This window comes from Mytilus trossulus, chromosome 2 (genome assembly GCF_036588685.1).
Source record: "Mytilus trossulus isolate FHL-02 chromosome 2, PNRI_Mtr1.1.1.hap1, whole genome shotgun sequence".
NCBI lineage: Eukaryota > Metazoa > Mollusca > Bivalvia > Mytilida > Mytilidae > Mytilus > Mytilus trossulus.
Genome location: NC_086374.1, coordinates 4,314,576 through 4,339,544, shown reverse-complemented (window position 1 = coordinate 4,339,544; position 24,969 = coordinate 4,314,576). Strand labels below are relative to the sequence as shown.

General features: G+C 31.9%; 1 protein-coding gene and 3 long non-coding RNA genes across 4 annotated transcripts; 1 reads left to right on the top strand and 3 right to left on the bottom strand.

The window, feature by feature from the left end:
* The first annotated feature begins 265 nt into the window (after positions 1 to 265).
* LOC134706313 (uncharacterized) lies at positions 266 to 6,211 on the top strand. Its single transcript, XM_063565145.1, has 4 exons — positions 266 to 376; positions 1,056 to 1,121; positions 5,055 to 5,237; positions 6,042 to 6,211. The coding sequence occupies exons 2-4, from the start codon at positions 1,064 to 1,066 to the stop codon at positions 6,203 to 6,205; spliced, it is 405 nt and encodes a 134-aa protein (XP_063421215.1). The 5' UTR covers positions 266 to 376; positions 1,056 to 1,063; the 3' UTR covers positions 6,206 to 6,211.
* A 684-nt stretch (positions 6,212 to 6,895) lies between these two features.
* LOC134706315 (uncharacterized) lies at positions 6,896 to 11,200 on the bottom strand. Its single transcript, XR_010105609.1, has 2 exons — positions 8,182 to 11,200; positions 6,896 to 7,247 (listed from the first exon to the last, which is right to left on the bottom strand). It is a non-coding gene; the product is annotated as an uncharacterized LOC134706315 (long non-coding RNA).
* A 7-nt stretch (positions 11,201 to 11,207) lies between these two features.
* On the bottom strand, positions 11,208 to 13,645 carry LOC134706314 (uncharacterized). Its single transcript, XR_010105608.1, has 2 exons — positions 13,469 to 13,645; positions 11,208 to 11,560 (listed from the first exon to the last, which is right to left on the bottom strand). It is a non-coding gene; the product is annotated as an uncharacterized LOC134706314 (long non-coding RNA).
* Positions 13,646 to 22,071: 8,426 nt separating this feature from the next.
* Positions 22,072 to 24,644, bottom strand: LOC134704861 (uncharacterized). Its single transcript, XR_010105423.1, has 2 exons — positions 24,505 to 24,644; positions 22,072 to 22,460 (listed from the first exon to the last, which is right to left on the bottom strand). It is a non-coding gene; the product is annotated as an uncharacterized LOC134704861 (long non-coding RNA).
* Positions 24,645 to 24,969: the final 325 nt, after the last annotated feature.

Here is a 24,969-nt window from a genome sequence, read left to right as displayed (position 1 = left end):
ATTTATTATAAATACTAATAAATGTGAATTATTATATGTTGTAAATCGCTTCGGACGATTTTATTATAGAATTAAATGCTCTGTAATAAATACTGTCTGATATCTGGGACTTTTATGCTGTCAGTATAATGTCCCAGATGATACTTATAAAAATAATATGTTGGGCTTTCGAATATTTTGAGCACAAACAGTGCATTTGTTTTTGAATTTAATTAACTTCAATCTAATACACAGATGTATATGATAGGTTATAAATAACCCTTTGTTTTGAATTGGAACATGCAATATGTTGTTAACGTTACAGGCTATATGGCCATAGTATAAACAGGCACTACACAGTCCAGGAACATGTAGTTTATATTGGTTGCAATAACAGGTAAGTTTTGAGAAACAAAATATTTTGAAGGTCGTATGGTGACATGTTGTTACTAATATTAACATCATTTGGTCTCAGTTAGAAAATTTGTCTCATTGGCAATCGTACCAAATCATATTACACTAAGAACTGATATTTTTAAGTATATGGAATAACGAGTAGATAAAATAAGATATGAAAAGACATGCATGTTCAATGTTAATTGACTTTCGATAAATACAATGAATAGTTCAGATAATTTATACAAGATTATCAAAGGTTAATAATACAAATCGACAAAGAAATACTAAAAAAATGTAATAAATTGTTAATTTACTTTCTTCCTGAATATGAATTGAAATATTTTCCACTGAGCTTTGACCAAGCAATAACCAATCTAGCAATTATTATTATGATAAGTTAAGTAAATGAAGTGATGCTGATAGTGCCAGCATTAATATATTATGTTCATTGACTAGAAGATACACATGTATCAACTGATGTTTTCTGACTTGGAACAAAGTAATTTTATGAATTATATAGAGTTGGCTTATAATAAGGTAACAATTTTCTTCTTACTTTCTATGAAATTATGCAATTCTACATAAACAAATATTAAAGAGGTTATTTTGTCTTCTTTTTAACCATAAAAATTGAACTTTATTCTAAGAAAAAGTACATTTGTTTTTGTTATGTTTAGAAAAAAATATGCAGTTCAAGCTTACAACATTGGTGCTATTCCAGCTGCTTATAGTTGACAGCACATGTAAGTAATAATCAGTTTTATTTTAATTGAATCGTTTTAATATGATCTTTTCCAATTATGATATATTTAAATATACATTAAAGTAACAAGAACCAAACGCGTAATATTGTTTGTTCTGTGCAGAATATTTATGTACTTACAAATGTTTAAGGTATACACATGGAAAAAGTATTGCAACACCTAGATTTTTCAAAACTTGAAAGCCAGCCTCTTTTGTTTGGATGATATATAATAAGATATTTGTATAATATTATTGAAACATAGTTTATGATAACATTGACATTGAAACGAACAAAAAATGTTTAAAAAAAAAGATTTACATAACCACAATTTTAATAACAAAATGAAGTATTTTTTGTACAAAAAAATGCATTTTACAACTATGACTGTGGTCGAACTTTACAATGTCAGACATTTCAAAAATAATCTTCAGATGACTGTTCACATCATGGTTGATCGTTATACGCCAAAGAATTAGTACTTTGTGCTCAGCCTCCATTCAAACGGATAACCGCATCTTAACGTCTTCTGATTCCTGCCAAAAACTCGACCAATTTGTTGCTAAGGTAGCAGCAACCATTTCTGATGAAGGGCATTGTTTATTTCATGATGTGTTTAAACTGGGGTGTCCTTTCATGCACTTCCCGCCCAATAGTGTCCCATATATGCTCTATATGGTTCAAATCTGGGCTACAATCCGTCCAAGGAAGATGACTCGAATTCCATTTGAACAATGAATCTTCCTCCACGATGCTAATTTTCAACTTAAACGAGCTCTGCACTACATTGGATACGGAAAACTGTGTGTCTGGTGGTAAGCAAAGGTCTCCGAAATGGTCTTATCGCACGATAACCAGTAGCGATGATTCGATCTCGAACAGTTCTTGTTAAAAGGCTCCTGTATGCCCACCACTCTCTTTTTGGGATTGTATTGTATGCAATGGGTTTCCTTCTGACCAACCTTTATTATGCTTGATTTTTCCTAGCAAATGGTATAGGGGGTCTTCTTTATCTCGGAAGGTCTTTAACATCGTTTAGTGCCATTTTTTATTCTCAAAACGACTTATAGTGGAATGGTGATGACCAACAATACGTGCAGTTGTTACAGCGACTTCCCTGCTTCTCTCATGCTGATAATCAGTCATCTTGCTGCAGTTTAGAGTTGTCGAGGACCCATTACAAGGTGTCAATCACATAACTTTAAAAATTTGGTTATTTAAAGTGTTGAAAACAATGAGGATGAAAACATCTGTTTTGCTCTTTACGGGTACAGTAGCTGCATGTGCAGATAAAAACTTACCGAGTCGATATTTATTGATTAAACTCAGGTGATACTTAAATAATGTTTCAGTAGTTCTATTTTACCAAATTACATCACAAAAAAATAAAAAGTGTGTTTTTAATTTCAATTTCAGTTTGGTGTTGCAATACTTTTTTCCATGTGTATATTTCTTTCTGAAATTTTGGTCTAGTACATACCTGTTGAAAGTTATTCCAGGCACCTTTCTGGTGTGTAAGATATTCTAGTCATCAACAAACTGTATTCCTATAAAGGCAGTTATTCTCATTTGACAGCTTACATCTGCCTATCCTTTATGAGACACAGTTACATAAACTTTACTAAATACGATTATTTTATGATCAATACAATTGTCTTTCGATAGTTATGTGGGTAACAATATATAAAAGTAAAACAACAAATGTACCGAAATCCGAAAATTCGAAACGGAAAGTCCATAGCAAATGACAAAATCAAAAGCTCAAACACACCATATGAGTGAACAACAACTTTCAAATTCCTCATTTAATACACCATTTCCTTATGTAGAAAATGTTGGTATAAAACCTTGCTTTATAGCTAGCTTCACCTCTAATATGTATTACAGTTGCAGTATAATTTCATTATATTGACAACGATTTGTGATCAAAATAAACAGACATTGTATGTAAAATGTCTTAAATAGGAGTACCCCTTTATGTTTTAAAATTTACGAATAGTATACAAGATATCAAGAGAATAAAAAACCTAAAAGATACCGGTTAATAATTTTGAAATAAGCTTTGCTTTTCATTTTGGTTTTTGGTAATATCTCCGTATTTCTTTATGACAATAAATTAAAATCGAGGTAGTTGATATTGCGATTTGAATTATCTGTTTATCGTGTTGCAAACTTGTTCCTACATTGCAACAATACCTGGCTAGGTATGACTATATATGATATTCAGACCTCAAAAATGTAAATACGACTTGAGAGATATTAACCATCGTAGTGATTGTATGGTCACTTCTCTGATCCTGTCATGTTTTTTTCCTACATAATATTAGTTATAAAAAGAAAATTTCTTTCCACTTGCATTTTTTTAAATAGTATTCGTTATTGATGGGAACAAAGTATAAGGAAATTGTTTTCTAACAAAGATAATATACATGGAAAAGAAGATGTGTTATGATTGCGGATGAGACAACTCTCCACAAGAGACCACATGATATAGAAATTAAAAACTATAGGTCATCATTTGGCTTTTAAAATGAGCCAAGGCCATACCACATAGTCAGCTATAGAAGGCCCCGAAATAACAAATGTTAAATAATTCAAAGAAGAAAACTAACGACCTAACTTATGTACAAACCAATGAACGAAAGACAAATATGTAACACATCAGCAAACTGTACAGACATTGTTTATAAAAAACATTCCAAATGAACTTTAGATAGAATGAACAAATAAACGTCGAAAACTATCTGTGGAATTAAAAAAATAACTTGTACAACTGAAATATTACACAAGTATAAATACCGGGAACTATTTCTGTGTTGAGTTAATTTTCAACGTAGCAGTTTACATTACATATTCAATTCAATGTAATTCAAAGTTTTATTTAAATTTGATATTCAATAAACTATATAAACACTAGTTATGAAGAGCTTTTGTAATTGACTGAAAAACAAAATATATACAAACATACGCAAGGTTGCTATTTCCTCTTGACTGTTTTTGACGTCATTCACTAAGTCAATTGGATGATGGATGCATGTGTACGCAGATTGATAATTTAGTCTGAGATGCATGATTTTATCTATTAGTTTGTATTGGCTTTGATCAAGATGTCAGTAACTGCAAGTACTCTTAGATCTGTTCTTTGTGTCTTTTTGTTGTTGGGAAGTACATGTACCCAGCCACGTCCAGTCTGCGATTTGGTAGATGTATTTCTATTTGTATCATCTGGTTAGTGAAGCCTTTTTCAACTGACGTATAGTTCTTTGTTATGTTGTACTGTTACACCAATGTCCCAGGTTGAGGGTGTCCCATTAACATGTCTAGCCCCGCCACATATGTATGAATGTGCCTGTCGCAAGTTAGGAGCCAGCTGTTATTCAGTTGTTGTTGTTTGTTTCTGTGTTATATATTTGTTTTCTATCATTTTGTTGCATATAAGTTAGGCCGTTAGTTTTCCCATTTGAATTGTTTTACATTTATGATTTCGGGGCCTTTTAAAGGTTATTATATGGTATATGATTTGTACATTGTTGAAGGCCGTACGATAACTTTTAGTAGTAAACTTCTGGATCAGTTGGTCTCTCCGAAATTACATAAAATATATTCAAGCGTGAGACTTTGCAATACAAAGCAGTCAGGTTGAGGTCATGCATCATTAGAACAAAAGATAATGCATTTAAAGATAAAAACAAAAAAATGTAAAATAGCCTAAACAATAGGAATGATTTTTTGTCTCACATATCAATACTTGATCATATACAACCTGCACAAAACCAACTACTACTCTTAAATGTGCCAGAAATAGAAACAGTTTAATGCTCTTGAGTCAACAACTCTGTGTTACTGTCACACATCTAGGTCAAGATGTATTTAAAACAATTTACATATGCTTCCAGCTGGTAATCATATCACACTTATGTTTAAAAAAAAATAGATGCAAGTGAAGAGTATGGTATTTGTAAAGTATATGGTACTGATGACAACCTTCCAGAGATCGTTGATGGTCACAGAGAATGTATAAAATCTGAGATGAGCACCTTCTGCATTGAATGGACTTGTCCTGACCCAGAATGTGACAACCCTACAAAACCAGAGACAGGATGCCCCTTCTGTCAAGGTATTAAAGGAAATCGTAATTTATCATATATGCAAATCAGACACATATGTCTTCCTATTCGACAATGACGCCGATGTATACTTTTTATTTAATGCTTTATTACAACAAAGGATGAAGAGCTTCATAACCCAATGTTGTGTACCAATTCTTTATGCTTTAAAATATTTAACTAGCCTTTTCCCCGTGTTTTTAAGGTAAACAATAATTTTTACAGTATTTCATAATTATTGTTCAACGTAAACATTTGTGAATAGGTAGGTTTTTATACGTTTTTGTTTAGGGGCCAGCTGAAGTACGTTTCAGGTTGTGGGAGTTTCTCGTTGTATTGGAAACTCATTGGTGACCTTCGGCTGTTGTTTGCTCTTTGGTGAGTTGCTGTCTCTTTGACACATTCTCCATTTTCATTCTGAATTTTATTATTACAGTTGTTATAAATTTTAAATAATTTGTTTGTGGTACATAGAAGGATTGCAAGTTAAAGATGTCCGTATGTCACGATTGTCATGACCTTCATTTCATTTTATTGTTCATTGGACAATAGAGCGTTAAGTTCTATCTACTACAAGTATATTTAATCTATAGATTCGTTGGTGTGTCCACATTACCGTCAACTATATTCAAAATTAAATGCATCGGCTAATGTATAATAGTTCTGTCTGGAACTGATCACCTGACCTCACCTCATTTTTAGTTGCTACATTGTACATATATATGTTTTCAAATATATCTTTTGTTTTAACTTTTCGCTTTATATATATACATAATGGTGAAAGAGTTAGTGCTTATCATGCTTCCTTTTTTTAGGAGACTGCAGTTATGGCGGTAAAATATACAAAGAGAGAGAATCCTTCCAATGCGTGGACAATGTCAATACCTGTCATTGTCTGGCAGGGGGTGTTATTGGATCGTCGTTAATTGCAGTAAATCCAGAATATATGTGTACCGCAAAGTTAGATAAATTATCATAAGTTTTATTGAATTTTTCTTGTTTTTTTTCACAGTAAAATACAAATGATAATGGCATATTATCACGCAGAATTTTTTGTTGCTTTTAATATTACCGAACAATAACGAATAGAGTATGACCCAACTCCCTCAAGCAATATTGACCCCAGTTCTGATATTAGTTTAAAGTCCTTTATAGTCATAAAGCTCTTCATACGTTTCTGATCTTATAGAATTGGTAAATATTTTGGCTTTGAGCGTTTCTGATGACAGTAAATCACGAAGCGTTTCAGACGCATAACATTTATTAAGTGTTATTTTCATTTTATAAAGAAATACTTTGCATGTTTCAAACAATATACCATTTTATTAATTGCTATTAAATTGGTCATGATTTCGAAATTTAAAATACACAATTTGAAGTGAATGCATAATATCAATTCATCAATATGCATTGACACTCGCTTCTGAACTTTTTGTAAATTTTTGGAGATATCGTCTTGATCATATCGAAAGCTAGCTGTTTAAAAAAACTGTGCAAAGAAAAGTGTACATGCAATTTTTGTTAAGAATACTAGTTTATTTTTTTTCTGTAAAAATGACGTACACATGTGTAAATATCAGAAAAACCTTTAGCTTTCACAATTCGAATTTTCTTCGAATCAAACAGATAGTTGCCAAATACTTAGACTGATACGATTGAGAATAATATGACAACTTACATATTTATTCAAACAATCAAACTTGTAAAACTATTTAATTTGACACTAAATAGCCATGCACTCGAGGCAACATTTGTTCTTGACGGGTTGTAATTGTGTTCCATTAGGACATTTTATGTATGGACAATCTACCGTATTGCACCCAGCTCTTGTTGGACGGTCCTTTGGATCCCCACCTTCATAGCACCAACAAAAATAACATGGATCGAACCACATCTCTCTTCCAAACTGGATATATTTATATTCTCCGTTAAACTTTGTCCAGCAATATTCAATGACTGGTTCAGCATGTATTGCATATGTTGTGATCGTTATAACTAACAAATGTAGCAGTTTCATATTCCTTGAAGATAAAATAAAAACATATATAAATAAGGCAGATGATTAAACACATCAAATATGAGAAGAAAACAACGAACCAACACAAACACTAACGTGCAACAACAAAAACGACAATGCAACACACACACACACACACACAGATAGGAACTATATGATAACAATTGCCAGTTCCTAACTTGCAACAGGACATTTAAAAAAAGATGCTCGGTTGAACCTGGTTTTGTGGCTAGCCAAAACGCCTACCTTTATGAAATGTTAAATATAACACTAAAATGACAACATTGCATGAAAGGTCTACAATACAAATAAATGGGAGACTATTTAGGACAGATAAATACAAAAATTAACAATACAATAGATCATTACGACATGATTATATATTGTAGTTATGTCATTCACCATGCAAACACTTTGTGGCCAATATTAATGTTCACAATGATGGCTATGTAACAACAGATCTGCACAAATCTGAAAAGTTAAATTACAAAAATACTGAAATCCGTGGAAAAATCAAAACGGAAAGTCCCCAAGCAAATGTCAAAATCAAATGATAAAACACATCAAACGAACGCACATCAACTGTCATTTTTCTGACTTAATATAGGCATTTTCAAATAAAGAAAAGTATTGATTGAACCTGGTTTTATAGCGCCAAACCTCTCACGTATATGACAGTCTCATCAAACCCGTTATTTGTACAACGATTTGTGAACGAAACAGACATAATCGGTAAAATAGTCAAAATATGGTTACAGGAGTCATCACTGTGTTACAATTTTAAAACATTTACAAAAAAATACAAAAAAGCATATATCAAATTAAAAAAAACACATTCATTGTTTCGTGTGTTGTTGTTATTTTCGTGCATGAAAATTGCAAACGTATTTGGCCATGATTGTGTTAAAATATGATAAATAAAAAATTTCAAATCATACCTTGAATTGAATAACACAGGTTTTTCCAAATTTGATGATATCAAAAGAAATAAAACATTTAGTACGAGTTATGAATATCAAATATACATGTAATTACATATCTATAGACACAATTATTGGTGATAACGAATGACATTTATATATATAATTAACTGACTTTTTTGTACTGCTTGTATTTTTAAATGTCAAGTTACTTAATATTTCTGATATTTTCATATTTCAACTTAACCACTAAATGTCCCGATTAAATATTACAAATTATTTTTAAAATAGATTTTGTTTTACGCGCTTTTACGTTTCACTAAGTGGAACAAATTTTATCTCAGGAAAAACCATACAATAAACAATAAACAATATATATATAATATATGATACACTAAAGATTGCGTTTCACAAATATCGTTGAAATCAACAAACTGAAGTTTCCAGTGCCTAAAAGAAAATAAGTTTGACACTACAGACAGTGCAAAAATATATTGACTACAATGTATGAAAATAACAGACATAAAAGGTGAAAATATCAAAATTAGGGGTTCAAAATTCAGCATCGTGTTATAATATTTTAATCACTGTAAAAACAAACAAATATGTGAATTAAGAAAAAAATGGCATATGAACAAAACACATTAGCAAATACGAAAAAGGGCTACCATAAATGACCACAAAACAATTACACAATGGCGAAATGAATATTAAGCAATGAACCACGCAAACAGGATATTATCAAAAATAGACTAAACAGGAAATGGTACAAATCAAAACGGGCAAGTACAAGAATACTATGACATGTAATCAAGATGATGAACAACGTCAGTACCTAAAATCTATACTTCAAGTTCATCATGCATTATTTGTTAAGTTGATACGGAAAACTTATCACCAAGGTCTTGGTATTTTCCGAGGAGCTTTTTAAAAAAGGACAAGACGTTCTTTGACATAACCTTGGTTCAACATTATTCTGCTAAAACAACCAACATGAACCCCATTACAAAATACATCCTACATGTTGAAAAAATAAGTCTTAAAAATGAATGTTTTTTGTTGTTTAAAATCATTCAATGGAGATAAAGCAGATGTGGAACAATGTTACCTTAAGATGCTTATTTGTTAGCATGAACGATATCAAATGTACCAAACATGAACACTCATTGACTAATGTTGTGTCTGATAGAAGAAGCTTTCACAAAAGAAATAACTGATAAACAGACATAATACATGTATCATTACTTGGTTGACCGTTATAGACACGTTACAGATAATATGTTTCACTTATGACCAAGTATCAGATCTATTTATCATAGCCACTATTCCATTCTCTTTTTAAATCTTTTGGTAAAGAACTGTAACGCGAATAAGCATCAGTGTGTGTACATGGTGTATCGGGCTGAGTCGGAAATGTCTCCTTTCCTGAACACATAAATTCATCTCTGTTTAATAGGATTCGTGTGGCCTTTTTTTTAGTTTATAGCATAGTGTTATGTCACAGGACGTTCGTATTAATTTTATTTCTGATTAGTATTGCTTCTTGGGTATCTTTTACTATTGATTTGAAAATTCCAGTTGCTCAAAAGTTTTCAGAGATACAATGACATATGGATTTTCACCCTTAAAATCTAATGTACAAATAGATTTATTTCGATTAGCATGTACAGCTTGTATGATAATCTCTAAATCAGATCTGATCTACAATAGTTATCAAGGTACCAGGATTATAATTTATTACGTCAGACGCGCGTATCGTTTACATAAGACTCATCAGTGACGCTCAGATTAAAAAAGTTATAAAGCCAAACAAGAAGAGAGTTGAAGAGCATTGAGGTCCAAAAATTCCAAAAAGTTGTGCCAAATACGGCTAAGGTAATCTGTTCCTGGGATTAGAAAATCCATTGTTTTTCGAAAAATTCAAAGTTTGGTATTTACACTTGGATCAGTGTAAACAAACTTGTCACATGTTTGTGTAAGGGATATATTTGCCTGTCACAGACCTGTGGCGTGTTACATTTGCTTTCACGGACTTGTATAGTTTAACCTTTTGCATTGATGTAAAGGTTAAATATGTGTAACAACATCAGTATTGAATTCACTTAAAGTATCTCTTTGATAACTAAATATGAAAATCCTTGTCTGATTACGTTGAATACATCTATCCCTTCGAACCTAAGATAAAGAATACAATAGATACAGTTAAGTTTACCTCATATCTTGACTTATATTATATTTAGAAATTGACAATGAGGGTTAGGTGAAAACAAAAATTTACGACAAAAGAGATGGTTATAGCTTCCCAATTGTGAAACTTTATCATATGATCCGCTACTGACCCCCTACGGATCCATAGAGGATTAATAAAATCCATAGGAAATGAGGCCAGAGTTGTTTACCGTATAACGAATTTATCGCTCGCTGTACCTTTTCTGCTGCGTTTTGTTAAAAAAAACCAGTAAAACACAACAAAATATATGACGTCAACATCAGTAGACGTGACGTCACGAAACCCCTATATTGCTCAAAATGAAACTATTGAGGCAACGGTTCCCAGTGTTGAATTTCAGGTCAAGTTTTATGGACGCCATCGCCAGTGAGTTGACCGTAATTGAATATCAGTTTCAAAAATGATAACAAATATGTTCCTTTTTTCGTTACTACAATCCGTACCATCTACACGAATGTGACCTACCGAATTAAACTTATTACCGAATTCATAATAATATGAGCAACACAACGGGTGATACACGTGGAGCAGGATTTGCTGCTTATCCTTCTGGAGCACCTGAGATTATCCCCAGTTTTAAATGTGGTTCGTTTTGCTCAGTCTTTAGTTTTCTATGTTGTTTGTCTATTGGTCTTTTTCTTTTTTAGCCATGGCCATGAATATTTATTTTCGACACATGAGTTTTAATGTCCCTATGGTATATTTCGCCCCTTTTTTGTTTTTGTAATGGGAGACTTTGTTTTTAACCAAGTAATCTATGTATTTGTAAATCTTTGATATGTACTCTTTCCTATTATGAGTAAAACAAGTAAAAGAAAGTAAAATACTTTAATTGCCAACTCAAAGCTAACTGTTATATGATATAAACGCTATAAAATCACTGATCATTTGGAAGACAAGATGGACAACATTGTCCGTCCAGATATGTCAGTTGGAGGCCGTCATCACAACTCCATGTCGGACAGTCTACAGTATTACATACGGCTTCTTTGGTAACTTCATAGCACCAACAAAAAAGGCATGGGTTCAGCCAAACTGTATCGCCATTATTAATTTCTACTTCTTTGTTCTCAAATGTAGTTTTACATGTACCTCCGTCTGAATTTACAAGATTCGAATAAGTAGAGATAACAACAAGAGCAAACAAAATATTTCTCAAAGCCATTTCTGAAAAATAAAATAAACCTTCAGAGTCTATCCTTAAAAATAAAAATAAAAACATTAAAGCCAATCATTAAGTAACCAACACAAAATTATTTGGAAACAACATTAGTAAATAATATTCGTATTAAATCCTTTCAAAAAATAAAAACAAAATGTACAGTCGTTCCTAAACAAAAAAACCTAAAGACCAAATAATCTTCTGAGCTATTCCTAAAAATCAAAAGTAAGCAAATAATGTTCAAAATAATTCATTGAAAAACTAAAAAATATATTTATTTAGAGCAGTTCATAACAAGAGTGCACTCGTTGAAGTGACTCTCCTTTCTTACTTATCGTTGAATATATGTTGAAAGTTTGTAACATGAGGGGTTTACTAAAATTATTGCTTAAACTTAACATTAGCAATGTTTTGAGATAATGAGGTCATGGTCAAATGAAACAATCCAGACAGATGTACACCTAAATACCATACAATACACCAATTATAGTTAATCTGTTGCTAAAAGTATCTAACGGAATGAAGAAAAATTTAGGAAAACTTATCATTGACCAAGGTCAGATAATACCTGTCAAATAGACATTTTCCCGTTTTAATGGTTTTACACTAGTAATTTTGAGGCCCTTTATAGCTTGTTGTTCGGTGTGAGCCAAGGCTCCGTATTGAAGGCCGTACTTTAACCTATAATGGTTTACTTTTTAAATTGTTATTTGGATGAAGAGTTGTCTCATTGGCACTCACACCACATCTTCCTATATCTATTTACAAAATGTAATTGTCCCGTACACCAAAAGAAGCTGACCTATTGCTTTTAGTATGCGAAAAACAACCACAGCACAAAAAAAATGAGCATTGACCAATGAACCATGAAAATGACTTCAGGGACATATGATACCGGCAAGACGAACATGTACACTTTACGATAATTCCATACACCAAATATATTTGACATAGTTTGATTATAGTACTCACAAACAGACCAAACACAAAAATCGTAACATTGACCAATGAACCATGAAAATTGAGGTCAAGGTCAGATAAAACCTGTCAGACTGACATGTACCCTATAACAATAATTCCATACTGCATATATAGTTGTCCTGCTGCTTATAGTAATCCTTTCTGACGAACATGTTGGCGTTCAATTGAACCCATATACCAAAAACTCATAAGTGGGATATTCGCATGACAAAATGAACATTTGTTTTAAACACTCGCTGACCCATGAAAATGAGGTCGAAGACAATGAATATATGACAGACCGATACTTCGTAACATAAGGTATTGTTTTACAAGTATAAAGCATTCAGGTATTTTTACTTTCTGAATTATAAAGCTTTACAGACATAGTTTACGATGCTGCCACCGAATATTAACACTTATGACCCGCACTACAGGCGAGACAAATTAAAAATAATAATTCTAAACAATTTCTAAAAAAAAACAAGCAAAATAATCATCAGAGCAATTCATAAAAAGAACAAAGTTTAAAGTAAATCATTCTTCAAAGCACTTTATAAATAAACAAAAGCCAAATGATCTTCAGAGCTAACATTAAAAAAGTCAAATTAGTCTCCAATTCTGAAAACACAAAATCAACAATACTCTTCTTTGAAACACAAAATCAACAATACTCTTCCGTGAGATACAAAATCAAAATAATTCAGAAACAAAATTAAAACACAAACAATATAATCCTAAGAGGCATTCCTTTAAAAAAGTATAAAATAATCTTCAGAGCCAATTCTAAAACACAATAACAGAGTAGTCGACAGAGGAATAAAAACAAATTATGCAAAATAGTTCTTGAAAAAATTAAACGAACTTATTGATCTTCAAATCATATTTCTTATTTCTAATAGCATCTAAAGAGAAGAACAAATAGTAATTTGCATACTATATAGAAAACTTACCATACAATAAGCAGTGATTGTAAACACGTAACTTGCACAAAAAGTATTATACAAATAGTAGTATACAGAAGTGTTATCAGTTAAGTTTACTTGCACCTCTTCCGTCCAACGGAAGTACTTGGTTAATCTGTCAGCGAACAGCATCAGCAAAATTGTTGTATATGTTCACATCCTTTATCAAACAATGTTGCTTTTGTTGTAAAAAAAAAACCCACCTAAATGATTCAAAATTAACAAAAAAAAATGACGACGCCCGCCTTGCCGCCTTTATGTTTAAATATATTGGTTAAATGAATTCTATTTGTGTATGAATTACTTACGAAATACGAAATATGTTATTAAAGAAAGCTCAATTATGAACATAATCATTAATAGCATAGATAAAGCAAAGAATAACATTTAAAAAATCTTAACTAAAATTAATACTACACAAGTATCAAAGTATTTAGACCCGTCATGAAGTAGGCAAAGAGAAATTAAATCTGAATACAATTATTTTGAAAAATTGTGTTACATTTATTTAATTATTAGGTCTTTCCACTTTTCGTGGAAAGACCTATTGCTTTTCTTCTGATTATTAGGTCTTTCCACTTTTCAGTGGAATGACCTATTGGTTTTCTTCTGATTATTATTATTATTTTTTTTCTTCCGCCAACTTTTTGTTCCTTCGCAATTTTTTTGTTTCGCAAGATGTCGCTTAGATATATGGTATATGATATCAAGCAATTAATACGCTTTTGAAACTGACACCGCGTAACCAAAATCTTTTCAATGTAAGAGTTATCTCCGTGAACACTGTTTGTCTTGTGATCGCTTAATATTCGCAACCGTATAAGAAACCGACAAATTTATTTTACCAAATTGCTCGTTATATCCTCAAGATGATTTGATTTATTTTGACCGAAGCTATCCGGAGACTCCATATGAGAGTTATTTCCCCTTTTATATTTGATATAAGTGATATGCATTTTTAACTGGAAAACCATAAGTGTTAGAGGCCTAGGGTCTTTTGTTTTGAGGTCCTTGGTTAAAAAAATTGAAAATGAGGTCAAGGTCAAAGGTCAAGGTCATGATTAAAATTTTGATTTTGGCTTTTTATCTCTTATTTTCAGAAATCATATAAGTTATTGACAACATATTTTCATAAAATTGTTAGTTACGACATTTAGTAACACATAAATTTTAGTCGACAGGGTACGTAGACATTTGACGCGAGTTTTCCCCCTTTTTATGTCTAATATCATATGTATGGTAATATAACTCATAAACAATATAAAGTAGAGGACTAAAGTCTTTTGATATGAGGTCCTTGGATGATGACCTTGAAATTGAGCTCAAGGTCATTGGCAAAATTAACGTTCTAGATTTTGACCTTTGCTTTTACCTCATATGTATACATGATAAAGACATGGGACTTTTTGCAATAGGTTGCAAGCAATGTGACCTTGTAAAAGCCAACCGGAAGTGACCTTTTGTTTACCGGAAGTAGCTATTTTTTGTTCTAAATAAATGTAAAAGTATATAGAACCATATATTTTTGGAATCAGTGTCAATTAAACTATCAAACTTTACCGAAAATTACATCGTTTGAACCGGAAGTAAACAATTATCCCCCTTATCTATATCTTTTTCCATAGAAACCATACATTTTTGGAATCAACGTTCAATAAGCTGTCATTTGACGGTTCAATTGACATTTAAAACCAAATTTTTAATATTTTCATAAAAAAATATCCTTACTGGTGGAAAGACCATCAATGGTTCTCTGAACAATTGGTTTTTAATTTTTTTTTTTTTTTTTTTTTTTTTTTTTCTTCTGCCGTCTTGGATGCTTTTTTGTTTTACAACATATCGAATGGATGTTTGGCCAATGATGTTGTTCAGTAATGGAGGTTTCAAAACTCACCCTGTGTGACCGAACACTTATTCTTATAGGAGTTATCTCCCCGCGTCCACTTTTTCTTGTTATCGCTATATCTCAAAAACGGTATAAGATTTTAACAAACTGTTTTCACCTAATTGTTCGTCTACTCTTAAGAATGATTTGTTTTACTTTGACTGGGGTGATCAGAAGACATCTTGTGGGAGTTATTTCCCTTTGAAAATTTTAAATAAACGATATATTGGGTTAATTCATACAGTATAAGTTGTAGAGTCCTATAGTCTTTTGATATGAAGTCCTTGGTCCTTACAAAGGAAATTGAGGTCAAGGTTAAAGGTCAAGGTCATGTTATAAATTTTGAATTTTGCTTGTTATCGTTATTCAAAAGAAACTGTAACAGTTGATGATATGATATGTTTGCAAAATCACTGCTTACAATAAGGCGCAACTTCAACTTATTCAGTCGAAGTGTTTTGGTTAACCCTTATAGGAGTTTTCTCCCCTTATGTATTTGAAATCGTTATTTCTCCACAACCATACAAGTGATTGACCTCGGACCTTCTTATTTGAGTTCACTGATCCATGACCTTGAAATTGAGGTCAAGGTCATATTATAAATTTTGAATTTTGCTTGTTATCGTTATTCAAAAGAAACTGTAACAGTTAATGATACGATGTGTTTGCCTAATTACTGTCTTCACTAAGGGGCAACTTCAACCCATTTAAGTCGAAGTGTTTTGGTCAACCTTTTTAGGAGTTTTCTCCCCTTTTGTTTTTGAAATCGATATTTCTCTACAACCATACAAGTGATTGACCTGGGGTGTTTTGATTTGAGATCACTGACCTATGACCTTGAAATTGAGGTCAAGGTCAACTTGACGTTCTAGATTTTGACCTTTGCTTCAAATTTGTTTTTGTTCATTATAAAACAATTAAATCTTCTGTATATACCTATTAATCTTATTTTTCTATATCAGTTGAGGTACCAAAATAATTCAACAAGGAGTGACCCTTTCTAACTTTTTTTTCTTCTAAATTTCGTTCTAATTATCGAGGTGGAAAGACCTTCAATTGTTCTCTGAAGAATTGGTTTTTAATTATTTGTGGCTTTCTTTTACTTTATAGGAAAGTTAAGTTTTCTATTGGGGCTTTGTTACAGATAGGTCCTGTACAAAGTCAGGAATATGACAGTTGTTATCAAATAGTCTGATCAGTTTTATGTATGTTGGCGTTTGTTTTTGTAACAGTTCAGATGTTTCATTGTTTTCCTTTTATAGTTGATGTGTTTCAATCTGATTTTAGTTTGTAAACCCGGAAAAGTTTTCTCTTACTCGATTTTTAACAGCGGTATACTACTTTTGCCTTTATTAAGGTTTACTGTCAGAGAAAGTAATATATTTAGTGTAAGAATTAGTGTGTAAGAGTTATGTTAGTGTTAGGTTATTAGGAAGGGCTAGTCTGCTTATTGAATTGTTCCCGCATAAACTGTTTCCTGTAATATATTTGATCCGAATGTATATAATTTCTTCCATCTCAAACCATATTCTGAGTTGTTTTGGTCTGTCAAAACAAATGTGTACCTCTATAGATTTTTGGAGAGCAAGGATTACTATTAACATTGAAGTAAATGATAAAGGTAAAATGCACATCAAGTCATCAATTGTCAAAATCCAGGCTTTTTCATGGAGCAATTTTCGTTCTAGAGACAACAAAAAGTCTTCAACTATAGGCAGATATGTGAACAGTGGGCCGATATGTGGAAGTTCCATCACTGATTTCACATGTTGTAAAGGCTATTTTTTGACAAGCTTATCTCTTAGTCTGTGATTTTGTTTGACTGTCCGTTGTACCGTGAGTCAGTATTGCTCAATCAATTTTCATAATATTTATGCGGAAATTTTTCCCTGGTGTCAAATGACTGTGAAAAGGGAAACCTAAAAAACAAATATCTTTTGTACTTTTTATTTAATATTTTTTTATGTATCGTTCAAATATTCTATTCTAACTTGTTTCTAGGGCCAAAACTTATCCATCGCCATCAAATGCTTTTGAATGTCTGCAAAATTTAAACGCAACTTGATACTTTCACTGAAATAATTCTTTGATTCAGAAAAAAGATATGCAGAAGATACCATATGGACATTAAACCGATATTTTTCAAAAGTGATTATTGTTAAATATTTCGCGGTGGTGTCTTGTCATGGCTTTGTTTGGACTTGTTTGTTTGCTTTTTGGCCAAATTGTTTGTCCCTACTATTTGATAAACTATGTATCTGCATTCACGTATTGCAGATAAAATCAAATTTATTCGTTCATAGTGTGTTATTTCATTTTTTTGATTGAGTTAAGCCTTCCGATTAATATTTTATCGTGTGTTTTTATATGTTGTGATGTTATGCTATACTATACTACAGAAAAAAGGGAGAAGGTTTGGTAATTTATACGTGTTTCTCGTATTTGGATGTAGAGTTGTCTCATTGGCACTCACACCACATCCTCCTATATATCTGTTCAATTTTCAGACGTCAAAGAGAAACTAGTTCGCCAAGGCAATACACAACGATAAAGACAAACAACAATATACAAATAATTATTCTAAACAACAAACTGAGCAACACGAACTAGCTTATTTACGAAATTTGATTACATTAAACATTCTTTTTTAATTGCAATAGTATTTTAAACAATTTTAGTACTAGTATTTGCCTCACACGTAATCTTAAAAATGGGACTCTTATTGATTTCTTCGCCTTAGTATGAACTTTGCCCTCTAGTGTTTGTATAGACATATGTGTGCATTTATTATCCATAATTTGTTTAGTTTTTATTTGAGGTAAATACTAAAAAAGATGTTCTGATATTGTTAAACTACTATTAAAGAGATATTTTTTATATAAGCCTACTCGTTAGCCGATCTCAAAGACCATTGCACTTTTACCTATTGATACTTCATCATAACCCCTGCAGATAGCGTGTAAGATCATTAACAATTTCAAACCGATTACCAACATGTTCTTATTGGAATTGACATCGATGGGGAAAAGGTGTCCATGTTACTTTATGCCGATGATTTAGTGTTGTTATCAAACACAGAAACAGAGCTACAAACATTACTTGATGCATTAGATTTATGGTGTACCGATAACAAGATGACAATAAATGATAACAAGTCAAATATAGTTCACTTTCGACCAAATTCGTTCCCGAGAAGTCAAACAACCTTTCATTGCGGAAACCACATTTTACAGACAGTAGAACGTTACACATATTTAGGCTTAGTTTTTACAGAACACTTGGACTATAACGTCATGGCAAAGTATATTGCAGCAGCAGCTAGTCGAGCACTTGGACTTGTAATATCGAAATACAAGGGACTAGGAGGTTTACCTTTTGGAACTTTTACAAAGCTGTACGACTCTATGGTTTGGAGTACTATTAGTTACGGTGCTGCAGTATGGGGAGATAAGTCATTCTCGTGTATAAATGCCGTTCAAAACAAAGCCATTCGTTTTTTCATGGGAGTTGGTCGTTATACCCCAAACGTTGCAGTAAATGGAGATTCGGGATGGACACCACCGTCTGTGAAACAATGGCGGGTAATCATAAACTATTGGAATCGGTTACGATATATGGATGAAAATAGAATAAATAAGAAAATAGACATTTGGGCAGAGCAGAATTTCAGGCGTCATCGAGTGTGCAAAAACTCAAACTTTAGAATTTATAGTCTTTTCGAATCATGTGGTATAGCGAACTGGTTTGATGACACTGATATTGATAAGCAGCAACTTAACAATGCTATACACGTAAAACTTATGTCTGACTTTAAACAGAAATGGAATGAAGATCTGCATAAAGACACTTCTAGACGAAATGGACCAGGAGGTAACAAACTACGTACATATAGAACATTTAAACAGGATGTATATACAGAACTTTACCTAGATAAGCTTATTATACCTTCACACAGAAGAGCTTACTCTCAGTTTCGCTGTGGTGTTGCCCCAATACGTGTAGAGACAGGACGCTACGAGAGTCTTCCAGTAGATCAAAGAACTTGTTTTGTTTGTGACAATAAAATTGAAAACGAGGAGCATGTATTGACTGAATGTCCGTTATACGACGATTTAAGAGACGAACTGTATAAGATTTTAAACTTTGAATACGAACATTTTAGTCTATTGCCGAATTTTTTGAAACTTTCATTTATTTTAGCGAGTGATAATATTAATGTGATACAAAAAAGTGCCAAAACCTGCAAGCTTATTTTAGACCGTAGAAGACGTTTTTTATACCGATAATTGATGTAAATATGTTTTATCATTTAACTTTTGTTTTATAATTGCTTTTTGAAAATTTGTAAATACTAGTTCCTTTTAATCCGTCTCTCATAATTCTTTTAGAATGGCATTAATAATTTTAAAAAGGTTTACTTTTATAATGTGAAATGTTTATACTGTATTATTGATGGTGAGACGTTAATAAAATATTATTGTTGTATATTGTATATTGTTCTCTGTAGTAATATAATCGGTTTCAATTAAAGTAGCATGTGTCTCACTGATTTTTGTAACCATAAATGACTTCAAACCTTTACTAAATTCTTTCATCCTAGGTACGGTGATGTTGTTTATAGAGCCCGTAAATTAGATGCAATCCATGTAATTGTGTAGTTCCTTAAAAAGAAATCATTTAAAAAATATATATTATACACTTTGATAATATCTTCGGAGTATTGTTTAACGGTACAGACATTGATCTGATAATTGATAAATAAAAAAATACTTAAATATTTATACATGTACAATGCTACATTCTGACCATACTTATATTTTGGCATAGTAAAAACCACGCTTTCCTAGACGGTTTGTGACGTCTTTACGCTAAATCCATTGGATGTGCACTGATTGATAGGTTTGTCTTGGATACGCGATTTTTATTAGTTGGGTTATGTTTTGAACTAGGTTTCATCAATCTCAGAACGATACTTTGTGTGTGAAATAATGACTAATATTGTGAGTCATTCGTTGTTGTTTGTATAATGTCAATCTCACGAGACAAGTAATTTTCAACTGATTTTCATAAGTTGTTCTTATGTTTTACTATTTCAACTTTTTTGTACGTTAAAGAGAGGGTTTTGCACCCACACACATGTGAATGGGAGAAATGGACCATAGGCATAAAAAAATCGTCTCTGTCAAACAGACCAGACATAGGTCTTGTCCGGATGTGCAAAAAGCACACGTGATCATTAACCAGTTGCGGATTCAGAGGGAAGCACACATATATTGTTAATGCATAGTACTTTTAACAAGTCCTACTCCTCACGTTTTCTTGCCGCTGCCATCTTCCAAAATCCTGGATCCGAACCTGTAATCTAGTAACACATTTACAGATATCCTTTGCATTTATGTTTAAAATGATTCTATGAAAATCATTGGAAAATACCAATTGCAAGATGTTATCAAATCATAAAATCACTGGACAAAACAACCAAGTTATGGCCAATAGAAAACTGACACATGCAACATTTAACGAATATCAAATCACATAAAATAAATACGCAACCAACAACTATCAAAATGGAGGTCGAAGATATTTATTGTAGTTTCTTTGGAATTGTTACATGTATTTTTCTCTACTTCCTTATACAGGAAAATGATCGAATTTGACCGCTGTTTACAGTGAAAATATTACAAAGCTTGATTGTAAAAGACTATGCTATGGAAAAATTTACATTTTTTATTTGGAATGCTAAAGCTATGAGACAGAGTTTTGCTTCATGTTTTCATATCTGAACATGCACTCTTTATAAAAATGAGGAAGGGAGATTAACTTCCTTGACTACCCATGTTGGTCTAGTAATGGTTGATACTCTTAATGACATAGCTGTATTTAATCTATTCTTAGAAAGTAGAGTATAAGTAGATGTTCAAAGGAACACATATTGCCCGCCTACCGTTTTTGTACAAAATTGATATAATGCTATCTCATTTTCTACATTTTCTAGCATCAAGAAACATGTGGATAAAAATCATCATTCAAGGACAATAAAACTCATTTCTGTAGTCAAATTAGGATATATTTTTTTTATTTCAAGATTGCATTTTGTTGTTCATGTGTGACATTTTAAAATGTAATCTCTACTATACGTTCAGGAAATAAAATAAAAGGCATGAACTTGACATTTATTGACGTCTATCTGGCTTATTTGTATATCTGTTTGGCTGTTTTGGGGTTTCCTCGTTTCTTCCAAATGCAAAACTGTCTTTGTGTCATATTAGCACACATGTTACCAACATGGTCGCTAACATAAAGGTGTATTTTACGGAAACTAATTTTAAAGTAAAAACAGATAAACTGTGAATAGCAAAATTATTCAGCAATATTAGATCTGTAACAGTACATTTTTGTATCCCTTCTTTATTTATCAATACGTGACCATAATTATCAGTCGACATTTTTAAAAAAGCCAACGGATGACGGAGGACCAGTAACGAATAATTGCAACGGAGAATTTAAAGAAGGTGTGTTAACAACAAAGTCCAAAACATACTAGTGTTTCGAGTATCCAAAAGAAATGAAAAAAAAATAATGAGAAAATCGAATTCATCTTTCTTTTATCCCTTCACCCCAAATCAAATAATCTCATTTTCTTCTATTAAATCGAGATTCCGTTTTCTTTTGTATGTGATGCTTATAAATAAATCTTGAACAAGCATTCATTCATATAGTATTTTATTGAAAGTGAAAAAAGGTGAAACATTTTAATGCAAATTCATGCAGTCATAATATCTTGTCAATTATAACATAAATAAAATCACTGGTCAGTTGGAAGACAAGATGGACAACATTGTCCGTCCAGATATGTCAGTTGGAGGCCGCCATCACAACTCCATGTCGGACAGTCTACAGTGTTACATCCGGCTTCCTTGGTGTCTTGATAGCACCAACAAAACAGGCAGGGGTTCAGCCAAACTGTATCTCCATATTTAATCTCAACTTCTTTACCTTCGAAAGTCGTTGAGCATGTTGCTTCTTCTGAACTTACAAGATTCAAGTAAGCGAAGGTTACAGCAAGGGTAAACAAAATAATCTTCATAGCCATTCCTAAAAAAATATATTTAAAAACAATGAAATAATACTATTAGATCTGTTAGCCCCGTATATTGTATACGTACATGTACATTTTTATTTTATCACTTAATTTTTTTTTTATGTAAGGCAGCAGAATATCTGGAAACCGTACAAAAAATAACGGTGGTCAAGTATTTTGTTTTGATTGCGAAAGATTTTGGACCAGATCGTGAAAGCAATTCAATTCAACGTCACGAAAAATGTTTAGATTACTAGTATTAAAGGTGGAAATAAGTCTGTTCAAGTGATTAATATTCCCCCCATTACATTGTTCACTTAGGTAAGGTAGAAATGCATAAATTTGTTTAGAAAATTCAAAAGGCGACACACTATCCTATGCTAAGCCTATCACAGACATGTGATTCTCAAAATTTGTGAATTTTTTTTGTTATATTAAAAAACGCAGTTTTCCCGCTTTTATAATAGTATAATAGCATAATATACATTGTACCTATTTCAGTTTCTTTCAATCCTTGAAAAGATTTTTTTTTGAATTTGTAGTATTTACTATCAACAACAATTTTTAACCCAAATATTTTTCTAGATAAACCGTATGACAGCCAAAAATTTGCATGGTCAAAAAAGATATAATAATATTGATGATTATTATAGTATTAATGTATGGACTTTTTCATATTGGCCCTGTTACATGCCCGAGGTGTTAATAATGGCCAAGGATGGTTGTAATGGCCCTGAGGCAACGCCGAGGGCCATTACAACAGTCCGAGGCCATTATTAATATCAAGGGCATGTTACAGGGCCAATATGAAAAAGTCCATGTATTGATACTTTTATTAACCAACTTTAAAGGCAACTTCATTCAAGAACAGTCTTCGAGTCTCGGATCCAAAATTATACAGCTATCCACACACTACAACAGGAAAGCCCGTTTCATAACATTTCTATTTTAAAAAATGGCTGAACTTCAACTTGTCTTTTCGCATTCAATTTCGCATGGAACTTTAGTCAACATTGTGACTGTCAGATGTAATTTCTGATTTCTCATCCAAGTACTTAATTTTATGCTATTAAATTTCATTTCATCTAGCAAATAAAAAGTAGCTGGGAAGAATAAATCAGACAGTTTAACTATTCTAAAGTCTGCATTCTGAGGATTGTACAACGGAAATGAAACAGTGATAATAATCGAAAGTCGTACTCGAAAAAGGCTGTGAAATATTTCCGTTTCAAGTCGTTACAAAACAATGTCAATGAATATTATTTAAACTTGTTTTTTATGATATTAATTTAAAAAAGAATAGAAAAATGTCACACTTATTTAAAGAAATAAAACGACATTTTGATTTAATCGATGTCCCGTTTCATCTGTTCCTAATGCATGACTGTGATTTCGTAATGCACGGGTATGATTTCGTAATGCATGACTGAGATCTCGTAATGACTGGCTGTAGCAATTTCTCCGTTCATAATGACCAGATGTCGAAATTTTCCTTTTATAAAGCATGGGCATTTCTATACATATTGTAGTAAGTTGGTTAATAAAAAAAATTAAATGATATCAGGGATCAGGTTGTACTCGCGCTTACAGTCGATTTTTACAGTCTCATAAATTTAGGTGAACATTAATTGACTGAATGATTGATGTTTGATAAACGTCAAGCGACAAATAAAACATTATAGTCAGAATGATACCATGTCAAAGTAATAATCGAATCGTATATTTGTCAGAATAGAAATATGAACCTGAAAGAATAACGGTGGTCAAATATTGCGATCGGATAGTTAAAGACCATGAAATCAATCAAGTGCAATTCAGCTTTAAAATCTGAGTAAAAGTCCAGAATATTATCAAAGAGTAGAACATAGTCTGTCAAAATGGTAATATTTTAATCAGTTTGTGAGACTGATTTCAAAATTTTAAAGTTCATCGCTTTTACAATAGTCAGATTGCTCATCAACATTTTAGTGACATTAAAAACGTAAACTTATATCACAGTCCCACTAGGCCACGACGATGGCACGGTTCTTGAAAATAATATATATAAAAAAAACTTACTGTGGTTCGTATTGCTGTAGTAATAATTCCAATTTATCTTTTTTTTTGTATGAATGGAGTTGTGTGACAAAGTTACAATTTATATACCGGGTATATTAGTGTGAGGAACATCTGTTCAAAGCATATGCTGCCTGTCCAAATGTATGTACATAGCTAGGGGACGTGTTGTTTTGTGTTTAATTAAACAATATCAAAGTAACTGTCAATTGCATCTGATACAGGGGTTTTGCCTTGAACATTTGAACATTTATTGGGTGAAACTATTTCAAATGTTTCAAAATGAATTGGTGTTATCAGAAAAAAAAATCAAATATAATGAATTGTGATGAATAAGAATGAAAAGTTCGAATAACAACACTTCAAATATAAAAAAAATATAAAACTTACACATAAATATTATTTATAAAAAAATAAATCATAAAAAGTTAATAGCGGGATATACATGATATACTACAATGTGGAAGT